The sequence below is a fragment of the Amphibalanus amphitrite genome, unplaced genomic scaffold (genome assembly GCF_019059575.1).
Source record: "Amphibalanus amphitrite isolate SeventyFive unplaced genomic scaffold, NRLGWU_Aamphi_draft 000431F_arrow, whole genome shotgun sequence".
Classification (NCBI taxonomy): Eukaryota; Metazoa; Arthropoda; class Thecostraca; order Balanomorpha; family Balanidae; genus Amphibalanus; species Amphibalanus amphitrite.
The window spans coordinates 322,475-343,853 of record NW_024881925.1 but is presented as its reverse complement, the minus strand read 5'-3'; the positions used below and the strand labels follow the sequence as shown (position 1 = coordinate 343,853).

Here is a 21,379-nt window from a genome sequence, read left to right as displayed (position 1 = left end):
AAAGTTATGGTGAAAATATGTTCCTTTCCTATGTGAATTGTGATGTTAGTATTTGAATTTTATATGCAGGAAGTCAAACATACTTACATTGACTATCATACCACCAACTACAAAATGCCCAATCAGAGACACTTTTGTTATTGTATGAGCCGCGTCATATTTGAAAGCAAATATATTTGCTGCCAAGTTTCCCCCTTCATTGGCATGAAGTAAATCCTTCATTACGTCACAGATCCGATCTAAATGACGTCACGATGAAATATAAAAGTCGCAATATTTCAAAAAGTATACAATGAAAACGCGTAAAAACTTGCAGAATTCGTCACAGTGCCCTAAGTAACATTTCCGAATCCTAAACGGGATTTTTTCGAAGGTGGGATAGTCCCTTTAAGCACCACATCCAGTGGACCAAGGTGCTAACCGGAACTCTCACGCTGTTCCAAGCGGTCAGGTAGCGGCAATGCCACGTGCATTGCCCGGGAATCGAACCCGGATGGCCGAATCTAGAGGCAAGTATCTTACCCCTAGACCGGAATGCTCCCCGACAGTACCATACCATTCAGGCGACGCGTCTACTGCCATCTAGCGGGTGAAGGTGTAAATACTCTTGGTGAGGTACGTTCAATTGTCTGAACTTAATGGTTGATTTTTCTGTTCAATCCAATATTGTGAGCTCGGTATAATCACGACCACCACAGAGCCTTGCTGAACTGTCCCATTTCCTCGTCAGTGTAAACCAAAGCCCATCGTCAGGACCCGGATCTCCCGTGATATAACCCGTCTCTGTGTTGGCGGTATGACCACACACAGACTATAGTGCCGCGGGCGGTGTGGCGCCGGCATGGTGCACCGAGACAGGTCACCACGAACGGCCGGACGGTAATGCACCGGCACTGTGCACCACGGCTGTCCAGCCGTATATAAAGAGACTGTATAGGATAGACTGTTTTACCACAGCCAATGGTATGTGAACGGCATGTTTGAAACGGCCGAGATGTGCTAACACCAAATATATTGAACGGACGAAACTGTAAAACATCAACACAACGCTCCATGAGACATACCATTGCAGTATGAGCGAGCCATTTATCGATAGGGCCCAGTAATACAGCGAATAAAACTATAATCACAAGGTTATTTATAGTCACAAGGTTATTATAATCACAAGGTTATTTAATAACGTAGCGCAATGTCATTGAGTCGTGTGCGTGCGACTAAGTCCAAAATTGATCAAGCAGCATGCACCAACGCCCCTAATCAACGATCACAGCCAACAGTCACATTGTCACAATAAGATGATCCACCGGCAATATCATGCAATATAAAATCACAACAGGCTCGTAACAACATATACACTGTGGTAACAACCAGCTGCCGGACATTGGTCACGTGACCATATTTTCCGTTTGACCTTGAGTTGGCACCAGATTTTGTCGACAGATGTGGCGCAGCTTATTTTACTGCATTATTTTAGATAATAAATATTTAGACGTGTGGTAGCAAATGATACCGTGCAAATAATATTGAATCATCGGTGACAGAGTTACCATTGAAACTCGAATAGCATCAATAAAATACAATTCAACTATTATTACTCTTCCATTGAGTTTATTGTGTTTGCTGGTATAGGTAGAAACTGTAGAGCTGAGCCTGCAGCTTACAGTTGTTCTAATTTCTATGACTCTTAAATGCATAAATCAAGGCTACTGAGGGCTGCAAATTTGTTTCACTTATCTCTAATAACTTATACCCTACTTTCATCAACCATTATCTGTAAGAATCTTGCATCAATCATCCCCACTTATTAGTTTTTTTTACATACCTACGCCCCGGCCGCAAGAGTGGGCGGGTACGACTCCCTCGCCCTAATTGATCTAGCCTCGCGGGAAAAACAAGCATGTGTGCCGTTACGGGACAGGGGACGCAGCGATTGATGCACGGTTTAAAAGTCTCAGGTCAACTGGTGGCCTCTGAAGGTCAGGTCAAGTGCCCCGGGCCAAAATACGATTTCGGGTTTTGAGAAATAACTGCCAAAAAACGGCGCAGAGTCGCGATTTTAGTGCCATCATGTTTGTCATGCTCCGGTGCGTCAAATGGTACACTTTTTGGGGGTGTTTTTTTTTTTTTGTTTGGGTGGGGTCAACATAAGGTGTTCACATCGAGTCAAAGTCAGGTCAGAGGCACTCAGATCACGAAGTTGGTCGGAGGAGGTTATATCGTATATCATTCGATTCGGTAGGTCTTCGCGAGTCCAACGGTGACTTTTCCGACTTGCCAATTCAATTTTATCAGGAGTTATTGACGAAAAAACTTGTGACCTATGACGTCACGCTAGGTTAAATATGCAAAAGTGAAGCATTGGGCATTGCAAGAAGTGCATGAAATTGCGAGATTCCATGTGCTTGAGCTAGGTTTAGATCATTCTCGGCGTCAAAATTATAGTTTCCATATTTTCCCCATTGACTTGTAATGGTGACGTCACGCGATCGGCCTGACCTCATGTGACCTCTAGGAAAAATCCGAGATATACAAGTTTTGTGACTTCTAGAGGATACTAGGTCCTGTAAGTATCATCTCGCTGTGACAGCTCCTCTGGCACCGAGGGCATTGCGAAGTTTCGGTATTTTGGGACTATTGCAGAGGTTCACGTGTGACGTCATAAGTCAGTGATCTGACCTGAGACGGAAATGCAATTGGTTTCCAAAGATGCGTATGGAAGCAAAGATAAGGTGTGCCAGATAGCAGCCCTCTAGCTGTAAGGTGTTTTGAGCTATCGCCAAAAGTCGTAAGTGGAGCGCTACTGACTCCTCCGGTCGGCCGCCGGGGGTTAGGAGGCGTGCAGCGTATCGGAAAACCACCTGGTACTTAGCGAATTTTGCCGATAAAAATACGTTTCTTATGCCGACTTATAGCCAAAAGACGACTGAATCTCAAACCAGTCGTATCCTTGCACTAAATGGCTTGGTTTGGACACGATAGGTCTGAAAAGAAAAGGCCCCATGTATTCTCTATGGGCGCCGCGAGGCCGTTGGCACCAGAGTTTCGGGAAGTGCCCTCGCCACAACCGCACGTGCAGATTTGGTCACGTGACCAAGCGCATTTGCCGCCACTGAATTTATATACACTGTGGTAACAACCACCCCGCCAGCACAGCTACACACACATCAGCTGGTCACCGTGCACCTCTCACTGTGTTTCCTCATTTCATTGAGTCTAACAAATCCCTTACCACACCGCTCACACCTGTGTCGGTAGTCGTGTGTGTGCCGGGCGGTGACGTGTCTCCTCATGACCGACTGATCCGCGAACCGTGCCGGGCAGAAGGAGCACCCGTACGGCCGCTCCCCCGTGTGAGTCCGCATGTGTGTGGTGAGGTTCGCCTGTTTGACGAACCGGGACGAGCACACCTGGCACCGGTGCGGCTTCACTCCGTTGTGTGACTGAATGTGTCTGGTGTAGTCGGACAGCTGGTTAAACTCGGCGCCACACTGCTCACACTGACGCACCTTCTCCCCGGTGTGGATCCGTCTGTGTCTCGTTAGGTTACCGTTCTCTGTGAACGCCTTCCCACAGACGTCACACACGTACGGTCTCTGGCTGGTGTGTGTACGGCGGTGAGTGGTCAGTTGACTGAGCTGAGTAAACGTCCTGCCGCACTCGTCACAGCGGTGTGGCCGCTCCCCCGTGTGGGTGAGGCGATGGCGACTCAAATTACGCACATCGTTCGTCGAGTACTCACACCACTCACACTTGTACCGTCCGTTCCTGCCGATGTGACCGTGCCGTGTCTTCACATGCCTGTCCAGCCGCTCCTGTCCCAGACAGGCGTAGTCGCAGTGGACGCAGCGGACCGTGGAGCCACCTGGCGAATGACGCTGATTACCATATACCAACATACATGGATGTGCGTGCTATCAACATGTGACATCATGTGCATTTTGTTGAAGCTCATAGTTGCGCTTGTCTACTAAATCTATTAGATGAGGCGGCCAGTAATATAGATGTCGCTCTAGTCAGTCTGCCTTTGGGGATGGCAGTCAGCCATGAGTCATGCCTCGCGGAAAAAATGATATTTTTCATGTGTTTTACTGATTGGCCAATTACTACTGAGCATTTTGTAATATATCTATTCTATCGGAGATGCTATATTCGGTTGCCCACCTGACACGAAGGCTGCTGGCGGCGGGGCGGCGGCCGGAGCCTTCCTGAACGTCTGCACGTTGATGTTGAGCTCCCGGGCGTAGGCGTCTCCGTAGTAGACCAGCAGCTCGGAGCCCTTCACAATCGGCTTGTACGTCCTGTGGCCATGACGAAAGGTGCAATTATGAGTCAGAAAATGACGAGTGATGAATCTTGTGCGCACTCACGCGAACAATCACGTATCGAATAAAATCACTGCTGCCAAAACGGGTAACAACGCAATAAAAAAACGCAATAAAAATTGGCACATCACCAAAGACGACCATGGAGATCAGAGAGCAGTACAGCTAAGCTGCTGTTATTATAACAGAGTAATATTCCAATACTTAACAATTGTTTCTGACCTGCCAAAAACCAGCACACAATGACCATATGAGGCCTATAACTGTATAGATAAATGACAGCTACCGTGAGAAGCAGTGAACAAGTTTCTATAGGGCAAGGTCTGCGCTAGACACGTTCACCGTTACCTGTAGTACATCTGGCCCTTGTACTGGAATGCGATCAGGTTCTGCTCCTGCTCGAAGCGGGCACAGTTGACCAGCCGCAGCCAGTTGCTGGAGCTCGAGTCGCCGGCGTTCACGTAGTGGTGCACGCGGCGACACTTTTTGATCTGAGAAACAGAAGTTTGTATAGTATCACTAGATAAGCACACTCACGTTACATACGCGTTTCACACAACGTAGGCGCACAATGCGTGTGATAAATCACACAACGTAGGCGCACAATGCGTGTGATAAATTACAGAACGACGAGTGTCTCAGATGCGAAAAGCTCGTCTTGCCTTATATGCATTTGGTGTTCGGAAAACATCAGCTGCTGCGGTGACTGGAGAAGAAGAATGCAACCAAACTAGAGAACTCCATCTAAAAGCCTCGTTTGAACGAAATGTATTATGGAGCCGCATATTTAAAGGGCAATTCTAACTTCGAGCTACTGTGGTAGTTGAGCATAGGCGGCGGAACGGGGAGGGCACCGGGGCACCGTACCCCCTTTGATTTTGGCATTTTAACATTAGCCCTATGGGCGTTGCATGGAAAGAATGGGACCAAAAGTCGGCAGTGCTCCCCCCCCTTCATTGAAGGTGTTCTGCCGCTACTGGTAGCAGCTGTTGAACCCACCACAGACCCGCCGCTCTCTCACCTCCCAGCTGTAGCCCGAGTCGGTGGCCTGGCGTCGGTCGGCGGTGACGATACCCTCGTAGGGTCCGAACCTCAGCCGCGCCGGCAGGTCCTTCTCCGTCCAAATGCCTGTGTGGGCCGTGGGAATACACAGGAGTAACGGTGGTGAGCTGTCATAGACTAAACACAGCTGCGGCTCAGTCTGGTGAGGGCCGAATGGAAGCAGTCGGAACGTCATAAAGAATACATGTCAGCAACAGGAATTCAATACGGTGGTACGGAATTGACTGAGAAACTAAGGAAACTGCATGACAGCGACTTATTGACGCTCCATTAGGGCAATATGTATCAAAACAAAGTATCGTTAGGCATAAATCAGGGGATCCAAATGAGTAGGATAAATAATGAGGATTTTACCGGTGTTGGCTCCGGGGATTTTGGACCGGCCCGGGTTGAGGAACTCGGGACGGGTCTTGATGTCTCTCTCAGGATCGCCAGAGTCGAACGGGACCTGTGCAGTGTGCAAGCGTGTTGCGGTGATCACAATGGCCGTTTTCACGACGGAACTTTCGCAGAGGAACTTATTTAATACCTAAAAAGTACCTACCCTTTGAGGCCTTAACATCCCTCAAACTGAAATATTTTATGTTCAAAATAATTTTAGAAGTTTAAATCCGGGCATTTTTAGCCCTCAAATCACTTATTTATTTACAAACACAGCAATTTTTGGTTCTAGTAGCCCACCTTTCGACTATGAGGTATCAAATCAGCGTGGCAACTTTACTCCCTCGGGTATCTAATTCCGGAATTCTTAAAAACAAGGAAAGTATATATCGAGTTCTCTTTTATACCTATTCACTTATGTTTTAATGGTGATTAAAATATGACAAATTTTTTAATTACATTTCATATAAGAAAACACGCAAAACAATGAAACAAAAATAACTACGGCAGATAATTACCTTCAGGTATCTAATTCCGACCAATCAGCACCTCAGTAGGATATGACGTCATACAAGAATGGTGGTGAAGGCCGTTTGCAGTCCCGGCCGGTAGGTCACGTGACCGCCGGGCGCCTCGGGTCACGCGGCGGTCGGGAGTCGGACGCGGGGCGTGGTCGCGGGCGGACGCGCGGGGCATCATGCTTTGCTTTGCTTGCTTTGTCAACTTCATATAACTTACTATCGCATTCGTGTGAAAGCCAAACACTGCTCAGTGCCCTTAGAAATTGAGTTTTGGAAAGCTAAAGTCCCTATAGCTCCTCAGGTCGGCAACAGTTGAAGCCTCATCTGAACCCATGTGAAAAAACGAGGGTAAGGAACCTTGTGTTGCTTTTTCTTTTACCGTCATAATTATCTCAAACCATCACAATTTTGAGTTGCCACATTGTCTGCTTCACTACATTCGTGTAAAACTTGGGTGAAGGCTGGTGGCTCAAAGAAAGGTGAAGATATTTCTTTAAGTGCCTAATCCGTGAAATTGAAATATCCCGGCTTTACAAATCTACACTTTTCATTTTCTCCACGATACATTTTTTAAAATTGTTTAAATTTTATCTACATTTGTTAAAATCGGGCCTTTGGTTTTGTGTAAACTAGATCATAAAGTTTATTATGGTTTTGTGTAACCTGATGGCTGAAGAAAATAGTAATTTTGCTAAAATGATGTGCGGAAATTTGTTGCTTTCCAAATCAAATTACTCATACCTATATTTCATTCAAAATTAGGAGGCATTATTACTGTTTTTTCTTGTAACATGAACTGAGTTTGGGTACGGTGCTCCGGAAACGTTGTGGAACTTTAAGCTAGCTAGAGCAGTTTCCATAAAAATTGTTTAGATAGTTGACATGGCTTGTTGACAACTCTTGCTGTTTCTAAAAAAGTGAAAAAAATATTTTCCTGCATTAAGCACACAAGGCATGTTATTCTCATAAGCTATCGAATGTGTGTGTGTGTGTTTTTAAGCTGTTTTTTTAAGCTTTTAAGCTGTAACTTCAGTTACTTCACTTTAGAACATATTGCCCAGAATGCGTCACTGATCATGAGCTGGTATATCATATCATATGTAGCAAATACATAAATGAGAATAGTGTGTCATGAATTTTTGTGCATGCTTCTGGATCACCTGTAATTACATCAAAGGCTCGGCTCAAGAGTGTCCTGCCGACCAGCTTATGCCCAACCCTTTCTGTCCGCAGAACGTCGCCTGCGACTCCCGCACGCCGTTTGCCCCGGCCGTCCGTACTGGTCTTCGCGCTGCGAGCCGCGCTGGAGTTCGCGGCGGCGTCGTGGAGCTCCCATCGGGACGGCGTGTGATGCCCGCGTCGAGCTTATAAGCCGTGAGCTTCGATTGGCGGCTCACGCGGTCACCAGCTGTATGTACAGCCTCGGCCCCGACGACCCCGCTAATGGCCGAGACCGGCATACCCCCGGCATGGGTCCGCTGTCCGGCGCAGCGCTGGCCGCCCGCATGCTATGCTACTTTTGGCTGTATCGCTGCCCAGCGGGAGCGCGCTCCACGCTGCGGAAGAGGTACACGTTGCGACCCGACTGAGGACTGCAACCGGATGGTGACACGTCGGCCTCTGCGCCCTGGCCGGGGCAGGCGTGACCGACGTCACAGTGGAGGAACGCCCAAACAAGACCAGCCCACCGTCGGAGCAGCATGGAAATATCATGTTCTGCCTGGACGTCGGACCCGGCGGCCGCAGTGCACCTGCACACGTGCGGAGAGGGGCGCTGGAGGCTACTCTGGAGCTTCTGCCATTCCGCGGCGCGACTGCTGGCAAAACGGCGGCGATTGAGGCGGTTGGGAACAGCTGCAGCAATGGTGATGGCGGTGATGGCGACATGGCGGTTTGGGACTTCATCTCAGCGCGGCCGCCGCCCAGGCGCCGCTGCGCCCGGCTGCTCAGCCACCTACCGGATGGCGGGGTGGCCCTTACGGCCCTCACGCCCGTTCGGTCTGCGGCCACGTTGTGTGGTGGCGGTCGCGGGGTTAGCGGCGTTGGACTTCGTCCTTTATCCAGACTGCACCGTACCATCTGAACGGATGGATCTGCCAAGAAAGATGACATCCAAGGCGGCTATGAGGCGATCACAAAGCTTCACCGAGAGCTTCTCCTTCATGGGGCCGGCCGGCCGTTAAGTCGCAACACCGGCTGCCGAGTGCCAACAGCTGCGTGCGCTGGCGCCGACGCGTTGTGGGCCGCGCTGCTGACGCCCAAGCTGCGATATCAACCATCTATGAATAAGTGGCAGCGGTGGCGGCTTGTCAGTTGTTAACGTGCCTTAACAGACGTTGCGAATAGCCCGCGTTGGAATCGCATGGTTGGGAACACAACGCAAGTAAAAATGGGCTTCCTTGATGAACCTACTTTTTAAGCATTGTAGCCTTTGTAATTTTGGATGTTTTGCTGTAGATATTATTTTCTACATATATACTATATAGGCACTCACGTGCTTTAAATCGCGCAATGCAATTTAACCATGGTAAAGACAATGATAAATGAACTGAGAGCTGACATGCCCCATGCTTTGTGTGTGTATGTGTGTGTGTGTGTGTGTGTGTTTTTTTTTTTGTTTTTGTTTTTTTGGCGAGTCGATAAAAGTGGTTTTGGACACTGGATGAGTTTTTAGGGGTGTGGTGAGGGGGGATGTAATTCCACAGACCTTCTGTCAGATTCACTAATGCAGTAGGTCTGTGCGGTGTTTAGTTATCGGAGCATTCTTTGAAAGTCGTGAATAGGGCCACCGAGTACCTAAAGCCGTGATATTCCCCCACAAAAAAAAACTTCTTTTAAATAACCGGGGATAGGTACATGAGCAGAGTAAATGCTATTACGAACGCCTATCACAATGCTGAGCGAATAGGAAAATCCATAGATGGAGAATTGTGCCGCGTTACGGGTGCTCGGGCGCAGCCAATCCACCGTTACCCCAGCGGTGACCTTGACCCGCATAGTCTGTCTCGGCTCCAAAGCCAAACCGGCGTGGAATTGGGAGCGTTCGAGCACTCATGGTCCAGCGCAATTCTCCACCTAAATCCATTCCTGATACACATTTGCTTGCTCATAGTCATGTAACCCCGGTAAATTCACCCAACTTTCATATTGGTCGCTCCATAGACAGATGGCCACAGAGATCAACTTAAAAGGCCATTGTTGCATTCATTTAGTGGAGATCATTAAAGAGCCGTGACAGGCCACAAGTCGCGTGACATCATACGTGTAACGACCAATGACGTCGGCCTGCAAAACCCAATGGAAGCGGCTAGCAGCGTGCAGTAAAACAGGGCGCTGCTTTCTAAATGTCTGTCGTGCGCCATAAATGAATATATTCTTTGTAGCCTGGCAACTCAGTATCTTTTTTTAACTATTGTACTAGTATTTAATAATTTCATAATTTTATAATTGTGCTTATGCTTTATGTTGATATTAGTGATAAATCCTTAGATAAAGTAAATCGATGTGATATTTAATAGAAAAATAGCAAACTAACGCACCATTCATTCGAAAGCTGGGGAACCTACTAAAAAGAACTACTAAAATTCCTGAGGAACTAAAGGATCAAATGGGGATTAAATAGATGCCTGCTATTCCGTCGTGAAAACGGCCAATAAGTAGTTAACCGCTGAATTGCTCAATGATTGCGTAAAGAATGATACGGAACACTTTTCAATTGAAATAGTTTAGCGGCCATTGGAGCATGACAAAAAGAGTAACTACCACTCGAACCACTTTTTACGGCAAGATGAGAGAAAATAATGAACGGTAGCTCGAGCTGTAGCTTACTTAAAAACATATCGCATGATTTATGAAGTGATCGGGAGTACAAAGCTACACAAACAATGCCATTAGACGTACAAACGGAGCGAGGGCAATTAGCGGTCCCCTTCCGAGTTCCATACCTTGTTGTCGGGTACGACTTTCAGCGGCCCGTGCACAGGACAGTCGCCCTCCCACTCGCGGTCACACTCGTCACAGACTGGAACAACACGAAATAGAGGTTATCTCTGTCTGTAAAAAAAGACTGAAGACTCGGAAAACAAGGAACACGTATTGCGACCCATGTGACCGTATGTTACAGAAAACAGCAGAATGTGGTGACTTCGACAGGTTGAGTGTTGTTTGTTTATGAGACGGTAGCTGGTTACTCACAGATGTAGTCGTCGTCGTCCAGATCCTCCTCCTCCCGGTAGTTGACCGTGTTCCGGCGGCGTTTGAACACCTCCCGCTCGGGAGGCTCTGTGAAATTTGACATTACATCACGTCATGCCCGCACACTCAATGTAACATACGTAGCCACAACAGCACCAGCTGGAATAACATCCAGTTGGTTTTGCGTAAAGTAACGGGCAAAACGTTTGGTCTCACGATAAACGCCAAAACCGATCGTGACGGTAAAGTGGTGTCTAGGACATGCTATTCATACCAATGACAATGGTGATGACAATCCTTACCTTCTCCCAAGTCCTTGAACTCGGCGATGATGTGGTTCCACAGCAGTTCAGCTTTCGTGTCCACAGCGTGCCGGGCCCTGAAAGTCGCGTCAAACCATACATGAAATGGTCTTGGAGGTTCATTTATTTGACGATAAAAAGGCTCTTGAATCATGCCTTGCAGAAGGTGCGCGGAAAGTAAATCGGCCGCCAAACAAACAGTAGATATCCGACCACAAAAAATACGCTAAAATGCAAACCGAAAGTGCCAGTCGTGATTACGGCAAAATATCGCTAGTTTTATAGGTATCGCTAGATATAGATAGGTATCTTGAAATTTTCACAATAACACTCGCTGTATAGAAGATCTCTATGGTCGTCACTTACTTGAACTGATCCTCGAGCGTAAAGCCGATGAAATCGTACGGCGGCGACGGTGGCCTGTGCGGAGACCGGTCCGCCTCCTTTGCTGCCTCCTCTGTGTTGACCGGCCGCCGCTCCTGCGAATGGACGTCACCGGACACGGCCGAGGAAGCAGCGGGCGCCGTCTGAAATATAGTGACAGGTGCTGATAAGATAGGTACTCCAAGAAAGCCAAGCGATGACCTTCCAGCCTCGGGTATATTGTTTAACGAGAAAAGACTTGATAACTAGCAAGCATGGGTGTAAATTACTACCTAATTAAATACTACCAAGTAATTACTACCTTGTCCTACAATAAACACAACTCTGAAATTCAAAATGCTGTGTAAAATGTAAAAATGTTAAGTGTTATTCTACCTCTCCGGATAAAATGTTACATGTCCCGTGGTTTGCAGAAAAGATAGCCACCGTTCCCCACCAACCTCAGCCGATGTCACCGTCGCCGTCCTCTTCACCGGCGGCTGGAACCTGCTCTTGGCGGCGCCACGTCGCACGGTGGAACGCGACCGCCGCTGGGCCGGCCGGACGCATCGCGACGGACTCCAGTCATCGTCGCCGTCATCGGCTGACTTCGCTGGTCGAGGACGCTTCGGTCGGGCCGGTCGGGGCGGCGGCGGCGGCGGCGGTGGGGCGCGCATGAACGATGGCGGCTGGCCCGCGATGCCTGTGTGGGGACCGACACAAGCACTCAGCCGACAATGGAACATTTAACTGCTTCTCCTGGATTTCTGGCGGAGTCGTCAACCATTCTTAAATGGAGGGCTGAAGCCGTGCTCTAACCAAATGACAGCAGTCTTCGTGTGTATGGGCGTGGGGGGGGGGGGGGGGGTGGGGGGTTACAGGGCGCGTTAACACTTTTACTGCGTGGCGGACATAGTGCCTGTTTTCCTCCCTCATAGCTACGACTGCCGTACCGTTCCAGTGGCAACGCCGATGAACAGTTTGGCTAATCGGGGCTTAATTGGCATCAACTCCTAGGCACGCTTATCTTGGTGGTGTAACCATGCCTAACCAAAGGCCGAATCACATCACCACGGTGGTCAAATAGAGCCGGTAAATCGAACCAAATCCTGATCCTGTTACACAGCCAGTCCCGGACCGACACAACAGCAAACTATCATGCCTGAGATATGCATAAAATAGGCGATTATAATCTTACTCTCGCTTGCCTAGACGTTTTCACAGCCGCTGACGCATAGGCGGTCGATTGGCCGCCGGCACCCACCCTCACTTAAAGCAATTTAACCCTTGCCGGATGGGGGGGGGGGGTCAAACGGACCCCCTCTCGGTTTTCGCGAATAACTCGCGTAAAGAACGGCCGATCACGACACAACTTCTAGTACCCTCGCGTTAAACAATTTCACCCCTACCCTGAAAATTTCATGACCCTGACCCAAATGACCTGTGTCCGACGGTTTTTTTCTATTTGATTTTATCAGACTCACTTAGCAGTCTATTGGCTTCACGGCGGTTTAATCCTATTGACCCGATTGTTCAGGACATTTTAACTCCGGTAACTTCGGTGGAGCAGTCCGGAAAAACTACCCGTTTTTGCTGGATTCCCAGTCATGCTGAAATCCAAGGCAATGAGCTTGCTGACGCCACCGCGAGACGCGCTGCCGCAGCGCCCTACACTCGGCGATTTCCTCTGCCTGCCCGGGATTACTATCCCGTCGTACGATCTTCCATGCTCTCGCAGTGGCAGGCAAAGTGGGACTCACGCGCGAGCAGTAAGCTGAGAGATATCAAGCCAACTCTCGAGCCTTGGTCGTCATGCATGCAAAGGAACAGACATAACGAAGTCGTCCTATGTAGGCTGCGCATCGGCCATACGTATGCCACGCATGGTCATCTCCTCCGCGGAGAAGAGCAGCCCACCTGTCGCAGGTGTACCGTGCCTCTCACTGTCTCTCACGTGCTTTTATCTTGTCCTCTCGCTGAACCGAACCGAACACGCTATATCGGGCGCATCGCTCCGGGTACCACTATCCGCCGCCTGCTGGGTGACGAGTCACCCTGGGTTTTATCCGGCAATATTTTTTTCCTTTATCCATTCGATCAACTTCCAAGTGATTTACTCGACCTGACCTCAATCCAACTAGCCCTCTTTAGTCCTTACATCTAGTCAGTTGTCTTGGACGACACTTTTGCGCTGTTTTTTCTTACGTTGCTCTTTTATATCTAGTCTTTTACTTTTTAGTCTTCGTATCTAGAAGGTTCTTTCATTTGACACACTTGTTTTATTAGTACGACGTTATGGGCGCAAAATGACATTAGAAGTCCGCGCTCCCTTAAGCCTCAATTAACAACAAAAAGACCCAAATGACCTGTGACCTACTTTTCGAGACCATGTTGCCGGAATCGCGATTCGGCGTATGTCGGGCCGACATACGTCGCATTAGCCGCGCGTTTGCAGTCTTTTCGTGGTTTCAAGCATTCAAACATGATGTATGATGCTGCTCCCATGCATTAGGGTGGGTGTCAAGGTCACCTGAAGGTCAGGTCAGGTCATTGACCTTTGATGACCAAGGTCCACTTTTTCGAGTTTTACATGTTTTTAGGCTAGATTTGGGAGCTGAATTCGAATTCAACCATTTGAACCATATGAAGTACTTTGGTGTCTTCATAATATGTTACGAAGCTGTCAGATGAGGTTGACACCTACTACGAGACTCAGCAGGACCCCTCCTAGTTGAACTGACCTGACCCGACCTGGCCTAAATGCATGAAGACATCATCTGTGATCAAAACAAACATGACATTCGTGATAAGCACCCCGAAAAACCCTTAGCAGCCACACTTAACGACGCTTTAACAGGTCCCGATTTTCCCTGCTGTTGGGTCACTTCGTTAATGTTCAATTCAAATGGTTGCTTAATTCAAATTCAGCTCCTAAAACTAGCTTAGAAACATGTCAAACTGGAAAAAAGAACCGAGGTAATCAAAGATCAGTGACCTGACCTGACCTTCAGGCGACCTTGACACCCACCCTAATAAATGTCACAGCATCATATCAAATGTCTGAACGCGTGAAACCACGAAAAGACTGCAAACGCGCGGCTATGAGAACCGACATCCACCGAATCGCGATTCCGGCCAAACATGGTCTCGAAAAATAGGTCATAGGTCAAAGGTCATTGGGGTGGTCAGCCGGGTCATGACATTTAAAGAGTAAGTGCAAAATTGATTAACGCGAGGGTATTGAAAGTTTCATGGCAATCGGCCGCTTTTTACATGAGTTATCCGCGCAAACCAGGGGGGAGGGTTCGTTCGACGTCCCCCCCCCTATATACGGGCGAGGATAAACTTGGGTTCTCCAAATAGCCGTTCCGTATGGATTACACTTTAAAGCAGCTCCATCCTCCCGTCATCATCATCATTCATCATTTATTTCTTAAAGACTTCCACTCACCGTAGCTCTTACGTCTTTGCGTCAGTACACAGGAACACAGACGATTGAACTATGTATAGTTAAAACATGGTCAAGTTAAAACCAAGCGACATTAAAAACTCTAAAAAGATATAGAGATACAAACTACCGAATAATGCACGTTTAATTCATACCATAATTACGGAGCGAGCGTAGTCTTTCCTTAGATTAACGGAAATTTCTGAGTATGAGCGGCCGGCCGGCCGGCCGGCCGTGGTCACGATTCTGCGACGCTTATATCTCAGCAACCGCTTGACCGATTTACACGCGGTAATTTTTTGTAGGGTAGCTTCGTTCCTTCTACCAAGTATTGGACTATTCCCGATGCATGTGGGTGACCCCTTATGCACGTGCCACGTGCAAAACGAAGAGGTGTCAGTTTTGTAATTGTTGCAATATCTCGGTAACTACTTGGCCGATTGCGCTGAAAGTTGGCATGTAGGTAGGCACCCACTAGGTAATGGATATCCATGTGCCGTAGTTGGGGTGCTGCTGCACGTGCGCACGTGCAGGGGTCGATTCCAGATCTCGAGAACGGCTGGACCGATGACACTCAAATTTGGCACATGGTTAGGGACCGGTTAGTAGGGTGCCGTGCAAAAGTCAGTTGGGACCCATTTTGCACGTGCGCACGTGCAGGGTGCCGCTTCCAGATCTCGAGAACGGCTGGGCCGATTGTGCCCAAATTTGGCACATCGCTAGAGACCGGTTAGTAGGGTGCCGTGCACAAGTCAGCTGGAGGTACCCCGTCGAAATTTCGCACGTGCAAGGCCCACCCTCTCGCTCGCTCCGTTAGTCGCCCCAAAAGGCGTTATACTGGTTTAATTCATGCTGAATACGGGCAACATGTTTACAGCTTGCTTTTCCGTAATCCTAGCACACCTTTTCCGTGGATTAACCCTCGCCCGTATTGGTGTTTTTTCCAGCCGTGAACGTATAAGGGGGGGGGGGGCGTTGGACCCTCCTTGCCGTTTCGCCCCTGATCGAGCTAGAGCTTCGCGGTAAAAACGAGCGTGTTGCCCATGACGAGAAGCCGATGATACCCAATTTTAAGGTCCTAGGTCATTGGTTGACCTTCCAGGTCAGGTCAATGACCCAAAAGTCGGGAAAATCGGGACCTGTTAGAACGCCGTAGTGTGGCTGCTGTGGGGTTTTTCGGGGCGCTGATCACGAATATCATGTTGGTTTTGATGATCACATGCATTTAGGCCAGGTCGGGTCAGGTCAGGTCAGGTCAACCAGTAGGGGTCCTGCCGGGTATTCGTAGTAAGTGTCGACCGCCTCTGACAGCTTCGTAACATGTTACAAAGACACCAAAACTACTTCGTAAATGTTCATATGGTTGCTAAATTCGAATTCAGCTCCAAAAACTAGCCTAGAAACATGTAAAACTCGAAAAAGTGAAACGAGGTCATCCAAAGGTCAATGACCTTGACTTGACCTTCACGTGACCTTGACACCCACCATAATGCGTGGCACCAACATCATTTCACATATTTGAACGTTTAAAACCACAAAAAGACTGGAAACCGCGGATAATGTGAGCTGGCATGCGCCGAATCGCGATTCCGGCCAAACATGGTCTCGAGAAACATGCCACAGGTCAAAGGTCAGTTGGGTCAGAGTCATGAAATTTTTAGGTTAGATGTAAAATTAACCCGCGCCCTGCTGGATGGGGGGGGGGGGGTGTTTGAACACCCCCCTTGTGGTTTTTCGCGAATATCTCAAAAACTTTTGGTACACCTTATCATGCATCAATTCTACACATGCTGTGAAAATTTCAGACCAAGGTCATTCAAGGTCAGGTCACCAGGTCACTTGAAGTGACCTCACCTCATAAAAATTGTTTCAATGTCTGTCATAGCTACACCGAGTGACCGATCGCTTTAAAACTTTCAGCGATTGCTAAGAGCAATAGCATGTACAAAATGTATATCTCAGAATTTTGATATCGATGACCTAAGGTCAGGTCAATTTTCCGACCTGCCCATTATAAATCAATGGGAGAAAATTGAAATGCGCCTCTTTTGGACGAAAGACATTATAAACACTCCCAAACACCGAATTACAAGTGGTTTAGACACACTGAACATGAAAATGGTGTCCGTGACCCTTGTTTATGCCCTGAGGTCATCTTAGGTCACGAATGGTATCTAACAGTTTTTCGCAAATAACTTTTGATAGAGGCATGCTAGAGCGATGAAAATGCCTTAGATGTGTTCAGCTCGACGATACGGATCGACTGATATGCAACATGACCCTTTCCGGTCAGGTCATCACCTTTTCACAGACAAACAAAGCGGGTATAGTCTCTCTTGAAAGTATCGCGACTCGGAGGGGAGGGCGCTACCTGTGCCAGCCGCGGTTCAGCGGAAAAGTATGAGAGCCACTGGTAGCACTGACCAGTGACCAAGCCTGGCACGCGGCGGCAGCCGCGGGCCGAGGGGAGTGGTTACGGAGGGAAAGGGGATGAGCCGGAGCGGGCGGTTGCCGCCCGGTAACTTGTGATGGCAGTAAGCGTGTGGTCAACGGAAGCTACCCTACTCGCAGAGGATTTGTTGAGATTTGTTTCATTACAAAGCTGGAAATCTGAGTTCTGACCCGTCATCGGTACGACTACCGCAGGTTTTTGGTGTAATCCGGAAACCCGTGCAAGAATACGAAAAAAAACATCAGTTGCACCCGATAATAAAATGCATCTGTGGCTGCAGGAGCACCCGCCCGCTAGCGGATTCCAATCACAAAAATGTCTGCTCTCTAGCCACTTAGTCCTGTATTTGAGCGTTCTCTCTTTCTCTCTCTTTCTCACACTGAGTTAACAGTGATTGGCGCCCACTAAGGCAGACCAATGAGCGCCCGGCTGGAGAACCCAAGCGGCGCAGGTATTCGCCTGGGGCGGTGGACGGGGTCAAGGGAAAGCGATACGAGCATGACCTCTGGCCGGCCTCCACCTGTTTCGACCCAGCTGACAGCCGCTGGTGCCTGCGTCATACAGTAGTTTTCCTTCTAACGCTGGCGTAGGATCGTGTTACAGCGTACATTTTATGATACAGGCCATGACCTCACTGCTGGGGTCCTCAAACTGAATGGAATAGTTCGCCGAGCCGCCGCAGCCCATGACGCGATACTTTCAAGAGAGACTATACAGACCGGGCCACAGTACTCAACTCCAGCTCGTTTATCTGACGCACAACTTATACCAAACACTTGACGCAGGCGACGACTTCACAGCAATCTACTTAGACATTTCCAAATACTTCGACAAAATTTGGCACAAAGGACTTCTACACAAGTGTAAAACAGACTTTGGACTGACAGGGACTCTCTTGACATGGTTACAATCTTATTTGACGGACAGAACACACCGTGTAGTAATACAAAATTCGTTTTCCTCACTTCAAACCACAAATGCGGGATGCCCCCAAGGGTCCGTGCTCGGCCCTCTACTAGCCCTTATTTACCTAGACGGACTTTCGACCAAGACTTCAAATGACACACTCTTTTTTGCAGACGACACTTCGCTCTACGCTTCACACAACAATGACAGTTTCGCCTTGACACAAACCTCGTTACAGCGCGACCTCGACAACATTCAGCAGTACGGCCATGATTGGATGATCACCTTTAATGCATCAAAAACGATACAACAAACATTCTCACTCAAAAACGCCCCAAACATTCCCAAACTAGTTTTTGACGGTCAAACTATCCCCGTCCACGAGAACCACAAACATCTTGGCATCTCCCTGTCTTCTGATCTCAAATTTAAAACACACATAAACGAGATAATAAAGAAAGTAACCAAAGCTCTAGGCCCTCTCTATCCTATCGCAAAACACGTACCAAGAAATATCCTCCTCCAAATATACATAACCTACATACGGCCCTTTTTCGACTATTGCGACATAGTATATGACGGACTGATAACTAGGAACGACACTAACAGACTTGAACGACTTCAAAATCGCGCAGCCCGACTTATTACAGGAACAATGACAAGAACACCGACGAACAGACTGAGGGAGGAATTGGGCTGGACTTCCATGAAAAACATGCGCAAAGTTCACAGGCTTCTACTTTACCATCACCTAAAAACAGCTGATCCTCAAATACCATCATATGTTCTTTCAATTATTCCTGACACACGAGCAAACCAGACAGGTAGAAATTTACGAAATTCCAGCACTCTCACACAATCCTTTACTAGAACTACTCTCTTCAGGAAGTCATTCTTACCAAGCACAACCCGGCTCTGGAACGACCTTCCCCCCTCTCTTCACCATCCAAATCTTTTTTCCTTCAAACGACTAATTCACGAACATTTTGGCCCTCCACGACCGCCTGAGTACTTTACCTTCGGCTCCAAGCGCGGCAATCTCCTGCACACCAGACTACGCGTCGGAGCATCTAAACTCAACGCACACCTTCATAAATTACTCCTTTCAGATTCACCCTCCTGTCCATGCGGCCATCCACTTGAAACTGCGGAACACTACATCTTTCATTGCACTTCATACAACAATATTCGACAAACGCTTTTCGAAGAACTATCCACAATTCTCAATCTTGACTTCCGAACTTTGCCAACATCCAAGCAACTTAAGACGCTACTTCATGGCGAGTTACTCAACCCGGGTAGCGGACGAGAGGTGGCAAGCTGTTTCCAGAAATATTTAATTAATTCCCACATATTTTGACTGAGAGAAATCCACGACCCCGAGGCGGGTTAACCCGCGCCCGGCTGGGGGTCCTGGATTTCCACGCCCTGCTGGGGGGGGGGGGGTGTTTGAACACCCCCCCTTGTAACTCGGCTCCTGGGCCACGTAGCGATACGCGGAAGGCGGCGTTCGAAAGAGCGTCAAAAATAATGACGAAATCACTTCGGTCAATTTTTTGGTCAGGTCAAAGGTCAGGTGACCAGAGGTCATTGAAGGCAAAATTTCGCCGATTTCCAGGTCGAATGTCGAAAATTTCCAAGAAGCCAACGCATAACTCGAGAACTAATAGAGCTACAGCGCCGCGGAAAAGCGCATTCGATAGCCCTATTAAAGCCCTTTCTGAGTAATTCTCTCAGATTTGACCTAACGTCAACGGTTTTGCCTGCAGGGGGCAAAAACTGCAAAAATAGCCGATTTTTTTCGGAAATAGTTTTTCTGCAATAACTTTTGACCCAAGCCTTGTACGAGCTTACTTTTACCGGCATTGTGTTCCTCTTGTCAAGACGCATCGAAAGAACTATAACTTGACCTTGAAAGGTCAACTTGAAAATTTGACCTCAGGTCAAGGTCATGACCTGACCGGAAAGGGTCATGTTGCATATTAGTCGATCCGTATCGTCGAGCTGAACACATCTAAGGCGTTTTCATCGCTCTAGCATGCCTCTATCAAAAGTCATTTGCGAAAAACTGTTAGATACCATTCGTGACCTAAGATGACCTCAGGGCATAAACAAGGGTCACGGACACCATTTTCATGTTCAATGTGTCTAAACCACTTGTAATTCGGTGTTTGGGAGTGTTTATAATGTCTTTCGTTCGAAAGAGGCGCACTTCAATTTTCTCCCATTGACTTATAATGGGGAGGTCGCAAAATTGACCTGACCTTAGGTCATCGATATCAAAATTCTGAGATAGACATTTTGTACATGCTATTGCTCTTAGCAATCGCTGAAAGTTTCAAAGCGATCGGTCACTCGGGTCTCGGTGTAGCTATGGCAGACATTGAAACTTTTTATGAGGTGAGGTCACTTCAAGTGACCTGGTGACCTGACCTTGAATGACCTTGGTCTTAAATTTTCACAACATGTGTAGAATTGATGTATGGTAAGGTGTACCAAAAACGGCGGCGCTCCGCGCCGCCGTTTTTGAAATATTCGCGAAAAACCACAAGGGGGGGGGGTGTTCAAACACCCCCCCTCCCCCCAGCAGGGCGCGGGTTAAGGCTGCGCGTATACAGCATACGCAGCCTTCAATCTTCATTAATTAATCATATAAAAACGTAAAAAATGGGTAGCTCTGACTCACCGAGTTCAGATAACTTGTCATAGTTGGACTTCATGTTACAATAAACTTGCTTCTCGAGATCACTTAGGGCTTCCCAGGCGTCCTCGGCAAAAAACTGTCGTATGTGTCTAAACTTCCCATCTTCGACTTCCATCTTGATCTTACGATATAATCAACGGTCGCAGCAGCCAGCAAGGGCGAAAACAACACAATCGCGATTTTGTAGGAGCTTAAATATCAATCTGTTGCTTTCCAATATAGATCCAAGCGACCTAATTTAATTATACCCTATGTTTCAAAAGCCTCTTCTTGGATCCCTGCAAGATCCCTGCCATTCCCAAGGCCGTATAAGTTATATTCGAACTTATAAATAATAAGTTATATTATTTATAAGTTCCTGCCACTTCCTGCTTCTTGTTTGTCTGTTGCTATTTACATTCATCTTCTGCTTGGGACCGGAAGATACATCAAGGTTTCATAGAAATAAATCAAATATTTATTGAGGCAAGATTTCTTTTCTACTCCATTAAGTAAATATTTTATTTATTATCCTGTAATTTTCTCAAGATGACGTAGTAAAATTTAAAATAAGGATGAAAAAATTTACAAGGAATATCACAAGAAAGATTGTAAATTTGCCATGAATAATGTTATCAAAATTTTTTACGACAAAATTGCACATGCTATTACAACTTTTGCAATTTTTAAAAGAGCATGTGTACTTTAAAGTAGTTTTTCTCATATTAACTGGCTGCTTATTGAC

General features: G+C 47.6%; 2 protein-coding genes across 2 annotated transcripts; both read right to left on the bottom strand.

Annotated features, from left to right (window-relative positions):
- Window positions 1-2,114: 2,114 nt before the first annotated feature.
- On the bottom strand, window positions 2,115-10,124 carry LOC122391307 (histone-lysine N-methyltransferase PRDM9-like). Its single transcript, XM_043385105.1, has 6 exons — window positions 10,068-10,124; window positions 5,739-5,832; window positions 5,344-5,450; window positions 4,671-4,813; window positions 4,162-4,298; window positions 2,115-3,862 (listed from the first exon to the last, which is right to left on the bottom strand). The coding sequence occupies exons 1-6, from the start codon at window positions 10,122-10,124 to the stop codon at window positions 3,165-3,167; spliced, it is 1,236 nt and encodes a 411-aa protein (XP_043241040.1). The 3' UTR covers window positions 2,115-3,164.
- LOC122391310 lies at window positions 8,892-21,036 on the bottom strand. The gene is made up of 6 exons (XM_043385108.1): window positions 20,638-21,036; window positions 11,607-11,848; window positions 11,149-11,309; window positions 10,783-10,859; window positions 10,481-10,567; window positions 8,892-10,307 (listed from the first exon to the last, which is right to left on the bottom strand). The coding sequence occupies exons 1-6, from the start codon at window positions 20,768-20,770 to the stop codon at window positions 10,204-10,206; spliced, it is 804 nt and encodes a 267-aa protein (XP_043241043.1). The 5' UTR covers window positions 20,771-21,036; the 3' UTR covers window positions 8,892-10,203.
- Window positions 21,037-21,379: the final 343 nt, after the last annotated feature.